Genomic DNA, 15,859 nt, shown 5'->3' on the forward strand with positions numbered 1-15,859 from the left:
AAGATAGTATGAAAGACATGCTGGAGTATACCTTAAAAATCCATAGTATGTGAAAAAAGAATTTAGGCTGCTATACCGTATAAAAAGAGGAATCACAACTAAGCAGAATAGGCTAATTACAATTTAATTATATCTCAATCAAATAGCCTACAAGTATACTGGGCAAATAAGCAAAATATTCTTAGGTCTATAATTTAGTCAAATATGTATTATGCTGAGTCTGACTTCTGACTGTGCCTTTATACTTTCTCATATTTTAAATCTTTAATTTTCTTGTTGTTATAGGCCTATGTGTGCAGTGCACTAGTCTGGAAGCTTCATTACCTACAAATTATTCCTTTTACGGTTTAAGTAAACGGAGATTGACAGTATACTCTCTTATTTTTAGTTTTAAAGAAGTATACGCTAAGTTATAGCACACTTGAATAAGCTATATAACTCTAAAAAATGCTGAGTTGTTTCAACCCTTGTTTGGGTCAAATACTGTATGGACAAACCCAATCGTTCGTTTACATTTTTAATACAATTTTAAACCCAACGGTTGAGTTTGTCTATGTAAACAAACCAGCATTTTTACAGTAGCCTATACTGTGTGCTTGTGTGTATCTGTATACACACACGCACAGTTTTCTATGTTTATGGACACATTATTTACCATTAGGCCCACCATAAAACATAGTGATTAAACAATTTATTTACTACTATATATTTAGCCTACTATTTACGCATATTATTTCTGATTATTTTACCCCTTGTAGTGTTTAAGCTGTTTTGTTCTTTTCTCTTTAAACCAGAACCCTCTCCCTGAAAATCCGCCCCAAAGATATGCCAGCAAACCGGATGTTAGCAATGCGAAACGCGGCAAGTGATTGAAATGAGTAGCGCGTTTCTGATTGGCTAAAAAGGGCGGTAACCCTTGTATGTGTGTGTTCACTCAGAGAGAGACAGATGTGAAAACTCAAGCCATTTAGCTGTATTTGTCAGACAATGGGTCCATTTTACGTGTTATTCAACAAACGTCTTTTCTAAAAAAAATTAAGATAAAAAAACGCTCGCCTAAGATAAACAAACCTTCATTTGTACACGTTTGCACGTTACTTTTCAGCAACTCATAACTGGAATTATTGTATGGTGTTCTTTAGCTATACAGTAAATATAGCTTAAATTATTCAGATCTGTCACATTACAATCACAATTTCACACAAACACAACTTGTTTATTTGTTTATTTAATTTTACTCAGTCTCATTTATTCATTCTTCGCGCTTGCACTCCAGTACAGTAGGCGGCGCTGTGCCATGAGCCCACGGCGGCGAGCGAGAGACGAGGAAGAACAGGCATTGCCTTTCAAATAATCACAGTCGCCCGCCCACTGTCCGATGCTGTTTGCATCGAAAATATTGTCGAATGCATGAAAAAGATCATCTCTGCTGTTGTGAAAGCGCTTTACGAGTAAGGTGCGTTGTGTTTCGAATATTTGCCGATTTTTAATATCGAACGAATGAAATCCGTCTCTTTTTCCATTGAAAAGTTGTCTTAGTCGGGTTAGCAGGCTGCTAACAAAAATCGCCAGTGCCTCACATTTTACCTGGAACTACAAAAGCTCGCGGGCTTCACTGTACATGATGGCAGCCAGTCTACAGCATCCGCTCTTTTATGCGTGTCCTTCTGCATGAAATCGTGTGTATTTTGAAATTTATTCTCACAAATTTTGCGTTATTTCTCTATATATTTTTAAAAGCAAGTAGAATGTTATCGTCAATATTTTTTTTTGGAAAATGTAAGATCTCGCTGTATAAATCGATGCATTTTTTCCTGCTGTAATAAAGATGTCCATTTGCATTCGTTAAAGCATGCATGATGTAACATACGCTAGCAACGCGCTTGAACTTCTGTAGCGTGTTCTGTTATAAATACTGTGATGGGTTTTTTCTATTGTCCTGTGTCTTCAAACAGTGCTATAAACGATACGGTCAGTTTTAAATAAACTGCTCCCAAAATTATAAAAAAACATCACCAATGCACCTCATACCCCTTCCATTCTTATAAAATATTTTTCAGTGAGTGCATTTCTATGTTTAAATACTTGTGTATATTTAATATTAATGTAGACATTTAGCTCCTTTGATTCTCAGCTGAAGTAACGTTACTCCATTTAATTTGGTTGAGAAACTTAATTTTCTTCCGTGTTTTACTATGAATACTATACATTTATTTTTTAACTATAATTTAAATACCCTAATGGTATTAACATAGTTATATTTGTTATGAATTAACTAAATAAATTAATTCAGTGATGTTGTACAATGACTCCTCGAACACTGCAGCCATGTCCAAGTAATCTTTTTTTTAAATAATATATTGTAAATAAATATAGTTTGGTTTGTTTACCTGGCCTGTAAAGTCTAAAAATGTTTAAATGTTTTCAAATGTTCTTTTTAACCTTTCATTCGTTTAATTTTCATCTGGCTAGGTCTGCAGTAAATGATCTATCTTCTAAAATAAAGTTTCAGAAAACAAAAATAGATTCATTGAGGTTGTGTATGAAACTTACAAAATACAGGGTACGTAAAAACATCTTTAATTTGAGTTGTCATATGTTTGCACAAAAATATTTTAAAATATTTTTTAATGGAAATAGTAAATTCTGGATTTGGAGGGAAAACAATAGGTGCGCTTCCATTACAGATTTGCACAAAACTTTTGCAATTTCTTCTAAGGCCATGTGTCCATCAAAGCGTTTTTTCATGCTGCTGGCGTAAAATTCCAATTGTTTACAATGGGAGCGCCAAGTTTTTTAAACGCCATGAGCCTGACGAGGCGCTGAGCTTGTATTTTACGCTCAAGCGCTGAGTGCCCGGCGTTTTTTACTGGTCGCTGAGAGTTGGAAAATTTTCAACTTTGGGTAAAACGCAGTGCTCATCACTGTCACTTTTTACACAGCCGTCCAATCACAGTGGAGGAGGGGCGGGACTAATATCACACCGACCAACTGTCACAACATTCTTTCTGTACAACGACGTCAACCAGCAGAGCTAACCGAACAAAATGGATGAAAAATATTTTTTTAGTATGAAACAAATTATCTGCGAAATCAGTTACAAGTAAACTGTGCAGCGGATATTCTGTATCATAGCAACGAAACGTCTCAACTGAAAAAATGGTGTCGCTGCGCTGCCAAAACGCTCTCAAGCACCCACAGCGAGGCGTTTTCAGCAGAGCGCCTAGCGTTTTCAGCTGGCTAAAAACGCTTTGGTGGACACACGGCCAAAATGTAGACCAAAAACTACTGCGAAATGACGGCGTTTCCATTAACCGATGTTATGCGACTAAAACGTAATTTTTTCCTCTCGCGATAAGTCATTCCAAAAATCATGTCAACGGATGTTGGTAGGTTTACGTATATCTCAGCCACTGCACTGGTCATTATTATTAATCGAAGGAGACGTATGTGTGTTATCCAAGCATTAATGGTAAGGAAAGACCCTTATACTCGGAGCGGCTGCGTATGAGGTGTTTCTGGGTGTTTCTCCCTCATAGCTGCTTTGAGGTCTTGATTGTGCCATTTCTTTGAGGTTTAGAATTCAGAATTTCTGTAATTCTTTTGTCTTTTATGAATTTAATAAAGAACTCTGTCTCGTATTATGTCCAAACATACCGCGTCATCTACGTCAGGTGACCTGTAAATGAGTAAAAACTGTTTCCATTGCAGTTATGTGAAATATTTCTTTTTCGAATTGTCTGAAAAACCTCATGTGAGCGTAAAAACTTTGTGATAAATGGGAGTTTTTACGAAATTTATTTGTTTCCATTGGGCGTATTTTCAATTCGCAATTTGAAGGGTAATGGAAACGTGGCTAATGTTAGGTTACTGAAAGTTGTCTATTCAAGCACTCAAATGTTTTGCATCTTTATGTAAAACCTTTTTTTCACTCTCTCCTCTTGTTGTTTTCAGAATCTCAGCACCAAATAGACAAGTGTGGCACTGATACGCCTGAAGTTGGGAGCGAGAAGCAACGCCGTGATGGAGGTTGAGAATAAAGAAGGATCTGAGAGCACTCTGCCCAACGGCAGCACCCATCCACCCAAACGTGGAAGAGGCAGACCACGAGGGTCGCTCAATAAGAAGTTCACTGCAGAGAAAGCACCGACACACAATGCCAGGCCATCGAAAAAGGTGGACTTCTTTTCTCCTGACATAGTCATAAAGAACAAGGTGAAGAAACGTGGTCGACCAAAGAAGATAAAAATGCCTGGTAGGCCGAGAAAAATCCCTCTCACGCCTGAGGAAGAATCAGAGAGACTTAACAGGTTGAGTTTACAACGCAAGCGAAGACTGTCAAAGCCCCTCGGAAGACCCCGCATTCATCCCATCGCAGAAGGCCCCAAAGAAAAAAGGGGAAGAGGAAGACCTCGCAAATCTGACGATGTGGCTAAGCAAAGTAGTGGCGAAATCAGCCTTGACGCTAATGGCTCCCCACGAAAGAGAGGGAGGCCGATGGGCTCAATGAAGAGGAAGAGGGGTCGGCCCACAGGTTCTGCCAAGATTTCAATTGCCAAGTCCTCAGATGGGACCCCAAAAAGGAGAGGCCGCCCTCCAGGCTCACCCAACAAGGTGAAGAAGATTCAGCGGGCTGACGGAACTCCTCGAAAGAGAGGCCGACCCCCAGGCTCTGGCACCAAACCGAAGATCATTCGACGGAACGCAGATGGCACTCCTCGAAAGAGGGGCCGACCTCCAGGTTCTGGAAAGAAAGTCAAGATCGTCGAAAAGAAAGTTGGAGATGTTCCGCGCAAGAGAGGCCGACCACCTGGTTCAGGCAAAATCAAGGCTCACACCTCAGAAGGTGGAGATGTAGAAGGGGCGAACGCCGATGGCGCTGCTCCACGCCGTAAGAGAGGTCGTCCAAGCAAAGTCAGACTGGCTCTCGTGCTTGAAAAACTGCCCTCGGCGTTACCGGAGGGGGAAGAGGAGACCGACGCGCCCTCTCCCAAACAGTCCCGCACCTCTGACGACTCGTCGCAAAATCAGAACGATGAAGAAGAGACCAGGGCGAGCGAGAACGACGCAGACCCAGAAGAGGAAGAGGATGCAATCGATTGTTCAAAAGTGAACAACACTAGTGAGAACGAGATGGTGGGCAAATTCAAAAAAAAGAAATAAAAAGATAGGGGGGCTTCATTGAAAATTGGTGGGTATATTTTTCGAAGGGTTTTAATAGGCTATGTCAATAATGTTTTTGCAAATTTTTTTTTTTAATCTGATAAGTGTGCTTTTGGTGTTGCCTGCCATGCCAGACTTTTGTTTTCCTCTTTCTTTCTCTTATTTTTAATCTCATTATTAACCGAAATGTTTGCTCACAATGTGACGGAGCATAATTGATTTATTTTATTATTATTATTATTATTATTTTGCATGGGAAAAAAATTGTACAATTTTTAAGCATGCAAAATCGAAGGACGAGTATGTAGCCTGTTAACATCACGGGATCCTAAAAGATGATGCACAATTAATGGTTCCGTTGAAAACGTTACCATGCTAAGTACACCTTATTTGTTACCAATGGTTTGTGCCAACAATTTCAAAGCAACTACCAAACCAGACTGTTTCAGATGTAGTGTCTTCATACCTGTACAGTAGTCCGTGTGCACAGGCTCTTAAACTCAAGGCTCATTTTTTTAAGTTCAAATCGCCCAGATGGTTTTAATTCGATGTAGTAGTGGCTGTGGAAATATCTGCGGCTTTTTTTCGGGGATGACAGTTAAGTGCGTCTTTGCTGTAGTTTTATTTCTTTTATCATCGGTCATACTTAGCTCTGTAAAACCAACCCCGCCGAGTTCAGTGTTTTATAGTGAAAAAGTCTCAATTTCTACTTTTTATCATCCGAGTTGCCTGATAGTTTGGTCATTTATAGGTGTTGAGTGCTTAGTTTACTGCACCCCCTCATTTTTGCCCCAATATTGTGATTGCTTCTTTTTTAAGACATGCCTCTGTTTTTCAAAATGTGAATACATTATATTCTGTTTTGACAAGTCTTCATGGGTCCTAATTTTTAATTTCCATATGTATGGCGTTTTATATACATCTCTCGTCTTTTTGAACTTTTTCTCATTTAACCAGTTTTTTTTGCTCTTGATTTGCTTAGTTTGTGTAAAACCGTATAGACTTCTCTTGTTGTAAACTGTAGATCTTGTCTTGATTAATTTTCACGTATTTAGTTTTAATCTGTATGTACCAGTAGATGCTGAAAACAGATTGTTTTAGCAGAAATCATGCATCTAGAAGTGTTTTCATGTTAATAAAAACTGTTACGGTTCCGACATGATGGTTCAATAGACATTATGTGCATTTCATGTACACGCTTTCTAATTAGGTTACTCATCTGTGCTGTAGTACAAAACATTTCTGTATCGCCGCTCTGTATGAATCATTTCACTTTGTGATTTGGATGAGCGTTGTTGCTGATTAATAACCAATTAAATCATACCATATTCACCAAGCCTTGTTGTGACATTCATTTATGGTTTGCATGTGAGCTGATCCGACGCTCAACTCGCAAGTAACTTTCCTTCAGTTTCCCAAATAAAAACTACAGACGGGGAGGTGCAAGTTACAGCATCAGCACTTTATTAGAATCAGCACATGGTGGGCAAGCAGACATGCTTTAAAATGAACCACGAGTTAGCAGCTTAGCTCCAAATGATCAGGGACAGGGTGTTGTTTTATGCAGCTCTGCAGCACATATTTACAAATGAATAGTTTGCATAAAACACAATGTATTCAGGAGTTTTTTGTCTTTTTTTAAGAGAATGACATTCACTGCCCTGCATTAGGTTTGCAATTTGGGTTAATGCTTAATGTAGGGGATGTTATTCACACAGATGGTACACGTCAATAAGAGCAAATATCTTAGATTTAGGTGCTGGACAATATGTCCTTAATACCCCCCCAAAAAAAGTCCTCTCAAACTTACAATCATTACAACGAAGGTGGTTAAAGTGCCCATGTATATTTAACACAAACACATGCAGAGGTACATCCCTGAACATTGTCGTCTCCAGTGCTGATTACGTATCCGCTTCCCACACTGAATCCCAAATATTTACAAAGACATTAAATCAGTCACACTATCAGTTATCTTCCAAGTTTGCATATCAGTAGTTGTTCATTCAACCTAAAACATCATGGTGCCAGTAAAGTCAGGAGAAGTTCAACATCGGTCACATTTTGTTAAGACGTGGACCACACTGTCAAAAAAATCTCAAATATAGAAATATTACTAAATAAAAAATAGAACATCTCAAACCAAATTTCAGTCACATTATTTTATATTGTGGTTACAGCTAAAATCTTAAATCTCCATATATACTGAGATTGTTTGATATTACTCCATTGATATTACGTTTCCCCCCATTCCTGTTTGTTCCTCCAGACTCCACTGAACTTCTGGCTGACATGGACAGTGCATCAAAGAGCAAAAGTGTCGATTTATGATCAGATATTCCCCTTAAGTCGACGGCAGACTCCTACAACTTGCCTCACTTTTTAAATGGGAAAATTAATTATAAAATTGCACCATCCAAGAAATGTTTAACGTTATGATATGGAAAGAAATATCCTATCTTTAAGACTGCTCTATTTAAAGTCATTCAGGTTTTTAAAGGAAATCAGGTATGTTAGGAAATGAGAACAAGTTGCTGTTAGGAATCTATATGGAGGAGGGCTAAAACAATAATAAAAAAAATTGTTTTACTTCCTGTAACTTCTCATTGCAGTTGCACTTTGTTAATATTGTAATGATAGGACCACAACAGTTTTTTCTGGGTAAACTAGTACACTTTTGTTTTTTTTTGTGCATAAATGCATGACTTGATCCTAAACTCAAATTGATCTTTGTGTTTCGTTCTCCCTCTTTAGTTATTCATGGGTTCATTTGGACAACGTTAGAAACCTATATTATTGCATCACCCATTGTTTTTGCCTTGAAAAGGACCAACACAATCTCCAATCCAAAACCGCACGTAGATCGTCCTAACCGGAGGAGTTTTTGTAAGCTCGGGCACTGTTGCAAAGCACTCAAGAGAGGTACAAAGAAATGCAATGACAGACAAAGGGAGGGAGAGGCACTGCGTCAATGACTGCACACACACACACTCATACACACGGTGGATTCAATGAAAGGCATTGGTGGGGAGAAAACGGGGGGGTGGATTTCACACAAAGCTAGAGTCTCCTGTCCTTGTGTGTCCCACGAGAGGCTCAGTAGTAGAAGTACACTGGAAAAAAGATAAGAAAAGAGAAATAAATCATTGAAATTTGTTAGTCCAGGCTGAATCAGAAAGAAATTGGTAAATCTAGACCTTGGGCCTCATTTATAAAATGTGCGTACACACAGATTTGATCTTAGAGTGTGCGTATGCTAAAGTCCACACCAACGTTCAGATTTATAGAAACGGTTTGACGTGGAAAAGTGCTTAGCGCCACGTCAGGTTCTAAGCAGGCGTACAACCTCTTCCTTGTGGCAGAGAATCTGTATTTGGAAATCGAAGCAATTCTTGCCGCTTCTGAAGTAAAGCATTTGGACGTTGACTGCTGCTCTTTTATATGCAAATGACATTAAGTAGGGGGCGTTTACAAAGCAGAGACCTGAAACCATTCAGCTGTGCACAATTTCAAGATCCTTTGATTTATAGATTTCACATCTGGAAGAGTTATTTTGTGCGTGCGTTCACCTCTCTGAATCACACATGCGCATTTGAGAGATGATCTTAGATCAAATGTTTTCGAGGCTACAATTTATAAGCAAGTGATCTTAATAAGATCAGTATTTCAGTATTTGCATGAAGCAGCTGCAACACAAGATTTGTCCTTCTTACTAATATTATTACATGTATGACTTTATACATCCATAAATAATTCTTAATCCCAGATCAAAATGCAAGATGGCAAAACATCTTATGCTGGGAATAAAAGAAAATAAAGATTAAAATTCTATTTTTACTGTTTGATTTACATGTAAATCAGCAAACACTGGTGTTTGTGGAATTACATTATAGTTTCTACTCACTGAAAAGGATGCCCACCAAGATGACCCCAATAATTCCCATCATGATCATCATCTGTGAAGGAAAAAGAAAAAAATAGGGAAAAACATTTAAACTCTAAATATGTAAAGCTAACGAATCAATTCTGTTTGAGTAATAAGATTGCATTTCATGAATAAATACAATACAATTTTGTATATCTTTTTTTTTTAGAGGGATAAAGTTACAGTGTCTTGTTACTGTCTTGTTACAGTGTAATTATACATGAATATACGTTTAATTAACTGTGTACTTACTATAGGGGTAGGGTCAGGATCAGGCATTGGTTTAGGGTTAGTTGCATGTAATTATGCATAATTTACTGTTATTCCTATAATAAGTACATGTAACGTGTAACGAGGACACTGTAAAATAAATTGTTACCCATTAGAATTATAAAATGAAGATGATACTTTATATAGGATAAAATGTTTTTAATCAAACAATCAACTGTTCATCTACAACATAGATACCTTTAGATACATTTTAAATAAATAAATAAACTAGTGCTGTCAAATCGATTATTCGCATCTAACATAAAGGTTTGAAAACATATATATATATAATATATTTACTAACTTTTATGTTAGATGCGATTAATTCCAATTAATCGATTTGACAGCAGTAAAATAAATAAATCATATTAATAATATTAATATCAAATCAAGGAAATAATATTAAAATTAATTGTAATATACATTTAGTTTCTTTAAAATATTTCATTTGTTTTTAAGACATTCATTAGAATATTAATTTGAGTAGGCTACTTTAGATAAAAAAAACGTCCCTATATCAGTGATGTACAAGTTATTAGATTATAAATCTTTTATTTATCCAACAGTTTACATCTACTCATAAATAAAGTTACAGAGAAGAGTAACGTTTCCGTTTATGAATTATAGGCACATTGTTGATCGATTCCTTAATTGGTTTTATTTTAGCTTTGAAAAAAAAGGGTACGATACTAAAACATTTTTAAAGCATCTTTCCATTTTCCCTTTTCCAAGTTACATTTTTCTATTTCTTACAGAGAAAAATACTTTTGGGAAGAGTATGACATGCTATACTCCATGTAAAACGGATTTCAACAGAGTGTTTAAAAAAAAACAAGATTTTGCATGCAGCTTTTCTGACCTCATATTAACTGAGAACATGGAATATTTATACTTTTCACTTTTCATTTGTCACACCGCAGGACAATTTAAAATACTATTTAATATATATATATAAAGACATAAAGACCCATATGAATGCAGATCTGCTTTAAGAATCAACATTTCTCATTCACAAGAATGTGCTCCACTAAAAACACAGAGAAAAGTTACAAAAAGAAAGGCTTCAGTAAGAGTAAAGAAATGCACAAAGGAGAGAGAATAATAAAGCAATCTGGTTTGGAAAGGCGGGACAGGATGAGTGAGATTAAAAGTGGGACGTTTCCATAAAAAGAGGAGGATCTGCGGATACGGAATGAGACAGGGATGTGGGAAAGGGAATAAGAGAGGAGGAGCGAAAGGGAATTATTAGAGCAGGTTACATCACAAAATCACATCTGGGTTTTAATCCAGAAATGCTGTAATCCAGATTGGGACTAGAAGCCCCCTCCCCCACCCCGCTCAGAGATGCGATTGGACGGGCAGCTGTTCGGCCATCTGGGGCGGGAGGTGGGGGTTGGTGGAAGGGAGCAATAAATTTATTCTATCTGGATGGGTGGGGAATGAGGGGGATCTTATAAATCTATGCCGAGGGAATGGATTGACAGATAGCTGGATGGAGAGATAAAAAAGTAATATGTAAAGTGAGGCTGTCAGAGGACCAATGCAGGCTTGTACAAGATGTCACATATCAGAAGTGTGACATCTCTATTTAAAACAAGGCAAAGGAAGTTGGGAAATTAAATTATAATATGAATTCTCTATTTATAATCAAAAATTATTTAAATATTTAGATCCAAGTCATGCTCCAAAAAAAGCTCTTTCTATTAATAGATGATTATGGAATTATACGGGTAAATTATTAAAGATGATGGTAACTTCCTGATCGTCTCAGGAGTGGCTGGACTCATTGTGCTACTGCAGTTTCTAAACTTGCGTCACAACTGCAACTCGCCTAATATATCTCAAGCGCTGGCCAGCGCTGTGACTTATGGGCCGGGCTGCATTCAGGTTATATCGAAATGAGAACGCTCCTGCTTTAGTGTTGAGTCAGCTGAGCCATCTTTACTGCTGGCAATATAGAAACACCAAAGCATAGGAGGCACTGTTTATTTCATTACTTTATATCAATACCAGTTATTGACGCTAAACTATAACTCCATAGGTCAATCCATAGGTTAGTTTAATATAATCATTTAGATTTTTTTTAATCTTATTTAGTATTACAAGTGAACTAGAAATGTAAAGCCAATAGGCCTCATTCAATGAATTTCTGCGTAAATACTATTTTAGTATTATTGATGTACTATTATAGGTTTTATTAATATTTTGATTTTTTATGTTTAGTTTTTTGCTTTCATTTTAATTTTAGTTCACGTTTGAGTAATTTTTTTGTTTTTGTCATTTTTATAATAAAAAAAAAAATTCTAAGTAGTTTTTGTTTTAGTTGTAGTTATTTTAGTACATTAAGTTAAAATAGATGGAAATGAGACAACTTGCTGGATTATTTTTATTATTAATATTTTTTATTTCAAGCAACACATTTTTTATGGTTTTAGTTTAAGTTAACTACAATAACCCTGATCTTTCGTAAACCTCTTATGTTTGCCGCATTGAAGTGAATGTGACAGCTTACATAACAGTTTACAAATACATTTTGCTTATGTTTCATGAATGAGGTCAAATCTGTATATACTGATTTATTTCTAACAGTGAATGTATATATGTATCTTAAAATGATTTAAATAAAATGGGACTTGAGGTCAAGGACTCCAGATGTAAATAAACAGACCCAGAGCGCACCTTAGCATTCTTCCACCAGTACTTGTTTTTCAGTTTAGCGGCACTGCTCTCAAACTGTGATGCTCCGGCCTGCAGCGCATCCGCCCGGTCGTCCAGTTCGGAGAGCTTCTGATCTCTTTCCAGAACCTTGTCCACATTCACACGCATGATGTCAACCACCTGAACACATTTACAGAAGACAGACACAGACATCAGCAGTATGACATCATTACATGGCATCAGAGATTTAATGTGAAACTGAAAGTCACTTTGAATGGAAATTTTCTTAATGTCTTCATAGACACTTAACATTGAAAGCAGTATAGGATGAATATTGTATGAAAGCCTAGCTAATACCTCAAAATTTGACTTTGTGAATTTTTTTATGGTTCCAAGAAAGTCCTACTAACAGTCCATCTAGCTTTGATAGCTTTGACTCCCTCACCGCTACAATCAACAGTTTTACTAATATAATGTCACGTCCATGTCCAAAAACGATGTTTCCTTGAACTATAAGCCTTTACTCAAGGTCCAACATTTATGCCCACTGTGCAGAATATCTCTATCGTTGTCTCAGTTTTATTTATTATAACAATTTCTGTTTTTTTTTTTATTTCTACATGTTACTCTTTTTTGAAAATTCACCTCACCCTAGTTGTTCAGTATCTTATTTGAGGTCACATTGATAGGGTTTACCTCATCCACTTGGGCTTGTGTTTGTTGGAGACGACGGTTGCTGGAGAGATTTGGAGGTCCGGCAGGAGCGCCCCCCTCACCCTCTGGGGCTCCAGGGTTTGCAGCAGCATCCGGGGCAGACCTGATGGGAGAGGAGACAGGGGTTGAGAAGGCATATTTTTTGGCCTTTCTCTGCACCACTGGCTCTCCAAAGGGCTCATACAGAGACTTGTAAAATGTTCAGTCATTTTATTAGGCTACATCCTGTCAGTTTAAGACTATGCCTCAATTCAGTAGGCCATGATGAGATAAAGCTCATTGATAAAAGCCTAATAGATGTGACAGTGGATAAGACATTGTCAATGAAATTTGCAATAAAAAAGCTTTTTTTATAAATAATATAGGCCTACATAAGTTTTATTTAGGTTTATTTGAGTTTTATTGAATTTTACACTTGTAGGCTATAAAATTAGCATTAAAAAAGCTTTATAAGTGCAATTGAGCAAATTAAAAGTTGTAAGGGGTTCTGGGTATAGTTGAGGCTCCCAAAAAAAAGAGTTTTATTTGAAAAAAAACGTCGAACGTCTCATTAAAGCTAAGCTAGACAGAATATGCTAAATAAACACACGTAGGCCTACAGAAGTCGTGTTCATCTTGTAAACACAGAAACAAAAGGTGCTCGAGCACTTTGGTGATTAGCATTAGATGAATATCGATAAATACACATAACACACTAATTAACTTGGGTGTTTTGATTAAAACTCATTGAATTTGAAGATTATGTAGGCCTATGTGAATGAGATAGGCCTAACTGTCCTATACGGCCGCTAAAGGTCGATTTGGGTTGCGCGAGACGAACATCTAGCATAATCGAATAGCCAAAATAGCACAGTTTTACGCAGATAAGTTTTATAATGTATCGGCCTGCTGTAGGCTAAGACCCTGATTTAATACCATTCTCGTTGCAGTTCCCCCTAAATTCCGATAGATGGAGGAGAGCACTAAAGTATAGGCAAATTATGATGTATCAGCTCTAAAATATGAGAGATTTTGCGGTGTTTTAAGGAACTGTCTTGAAAATAACCTTTTAGACGCTGAATTACTTTTGCTAAATGTAATAAAGAGAACACAATAATAATAATAATAAAAAAAACGTTTTAATACCCCAACTATATATAGCATAAAGCATATGGCTACATCTCAGGCATAAAACGTGATTTAAAAACAAAAATTCAATAATACTGAGTTTTTGTTTTTAAATTTATTTGTTTAAATAGGCTACAGTGGAAATACAGTGCACTCACATTTTGTTGGCAGATGCTTAATAAAACAGATCGTCGTCACCGAGATGCAGAGAGAGAGAGAGAGAGAGAGAGAGAGACAGAGAGAGAGGATTAGTAGTCAAAAGCCAAACTTCCTATATTGACGATAAAAACATACATAAGGAAGAAAAAACCCTATGTATCCCTATTAATAAACTCTATATCAGTGCTGTATATAATATTCCCATGAGGATGGAATCATGAAGCGATGTCTAGACCGCGTCATCACAAAAAGTGCTGCATTACCGAAAGAGCCTCAGGCGACCAAAGCCTCGAACACAAATCCAATCTTCTGTATGAAGAGCTTCCTTCAGTTTTTCACACCGGATGCGACTATATATCCTCCACAGAGCACGTAGGCTATAGAAAAATCATACGCATCAAGTGATGACTTGATTAATATGACAGGATTTAACTTTTGTTAGGCTGTTAGAAATAACAGTAAACCAAGAGACATAAGCATGATACACGCGTCTCTAGAACAGATTAAAACGACCAGGACGAAAAAAATAATAATAGTCCTCTCGTGTCCGCATGAAAGTGTATGTAGCCTATGCCTGAGTGAGAGAGAAGGGGAGGGGATGAGAGAGAGAGAGAGAGAGAGAGAGAAGAGAGAAAGATCACGATCACTCTCTCTCTCTCTCTCTCTCTCTCTCTCTCTCTCTCTCTCTCTCTCTCTCTCTCTCTCTCTCTCACACACACACACACACACACTCCCGCCCCTCTCGGTAACGTTAACGGGACAGCACTGCGGTGGTTGAGCACAGTGTAGCTACACTTCCAACCCCCATCACATAGGCCTGGGATTTTAACCATAGCCTAAGAAAGGGAGGACAGACAGGAAAATGGGTGTATGTTTTAGAACAGACCACCATCATCTTAGAAGTGATGCACTGGTGTTTTCAGCTTTCTTATTGCATCAAACATGATCTGCACATGATCTGGTGATCACAGTTCACTGACAACTTGCGCAATGCTTGATTCATTTATGGATGTGATTAATGCAAGTTTCCAAATCCTTCTGAGCTGTGACATATGAGGTCGAGATACCTCAAAAATCTCCATTTGAAATGCAATATATCTAAATAATCATTATGCTAAAAGCTCCTTAGATAGGCTACTATAGGTTCGTATTAGTGTTGGCAGCATAGCAAACGGAAGCAGTGCAGCCAATAACAAAGCTCAGCAAAGTGCTAGAGACAGTCCGGTCGCTGTGGAAACAGCATCACTGTCCGCTGAGCTCCCAGCACCAATCAATGAGACACATGTTCAGGCCTGTGCCCAAACTATGGCCAAAGAGCTGACCACTAATCGCAAAACGTGAGTCAGACAGCCAACAAATACAATGAGTTGGAAACAGATTCTATAGGACAATAAAGGAAATGCTGTTTTTTCCCAGCAGTGGATGAATCATGAGACATTATTAGAGATTAGGTGAAGGTCTAGTTTTTCGATTCAGGATTATGTGAAACGATATCCGCATACTGCATGGTGACTAATGTACTTAAGAAAGCATATTTTTTAAAGTTTTTTTTTTTTTGTGAGTTGATGTCCATAAACATCAGGATTTCAAAAATAGTAAGCAGTGCAACTGTTTTCAACATTGATAATGCTTATCATGAAATGTTTCTTGAGCAGAAAATCAGCATTCTGAAGCATCGTGTAAAACTGAAGACGAGTTAGTTATGATTTACCATCACAGGAATAAATTACATTTCAAAAGTGTAATTTCACAATAATACTGTTTTTACTGTATTTTTGATCAAATAAAGGCAGCCTTGCAGCACATTAGAGAATTCTTGGTGACCAGAAACCAATATATTGTTCAAAATGTTGGTTTCTTAAT

General features: G+C 37.3%; 2 protein-coding genes across 4 annotated transcripts; one reads left to right on the forward strand and one right to left on the reverse strand.

Moving 5' to 3' along the window:
• The first annotated feature begins 1,277 nt into the window (after nt 1–1,277).
• On the forward strand, nt 1,278–6,499 carry LOC143701724 (uncharacterized). 3 transcript variants are annotated; one of them, XM_077195272.1, is made up of 2 exons: nt 1,278–1,456; nt 3,955–6,499. In XM_077195272.1, the coding sequence occupies exon 2, from the start codon at nt 4,024–4,026 to the stop codon at nt 5,161–5,163; it is 1,140 nt and encodes a 379-aa protein (XP_077051387.1). In that variant the 5' UTR covers nt 1,278–1,456; nt 3,955–4,023; the 3' UTR covers nt 5,164–6,499. The 3 variants fall into 3 exon arrangements, with proteins under 3 accessions (XP_077051387.1, XP_077051389.1, XP_077051388.1); XM_077195274.1 differs by having other exon boundaries at nt 1,308–1,451; XM_077195273.1 differs by having other exon boundaries at nt 1,327–1,679.
• A 105-nt stretch (nt 6,500–6,604) lies between these two features.
• vamp1a (vesicle associated membrane protein 1a) lies at nt 6,605–14,573 on the reverse strand. Its single transcript, XM_077195287.1, has 5 exons — nt 13,996–14,573; nt 12,713–12,833; nt 12,038–12,196; nt 9,068–9,119; nt 6,605–8,276 (listed from the first exon to the last, which is right to left on the reverse strand). Coding segments are annotated over exons 1-5 (351 nt in total). The 5' UTR covers nt 13,998–14,573; the 3' UTR covers nt 6,605–8,259.
• Nucleotides 14,574–15,859: the final 1,286 nt, after the last annotated feature.

The sequence above is a fragment of the Siphateles boraxobius genome, unplaced genomic scaffold (assembly GCF_051911475.1).
Source record: "Siphateles boraxobius isolate OS27281-9 unplaced genomic scaffold, OSU_SipBor_1 33, whole genome shotgun sequence".
Classification (NCBI taxonomy): domain Eukaryota; kingdom Metazoa; phylum Chordata; class Actinopteri; order Cypriniformes; family Leuciscidae; genus Siphateles; species Siphateles boraxobius.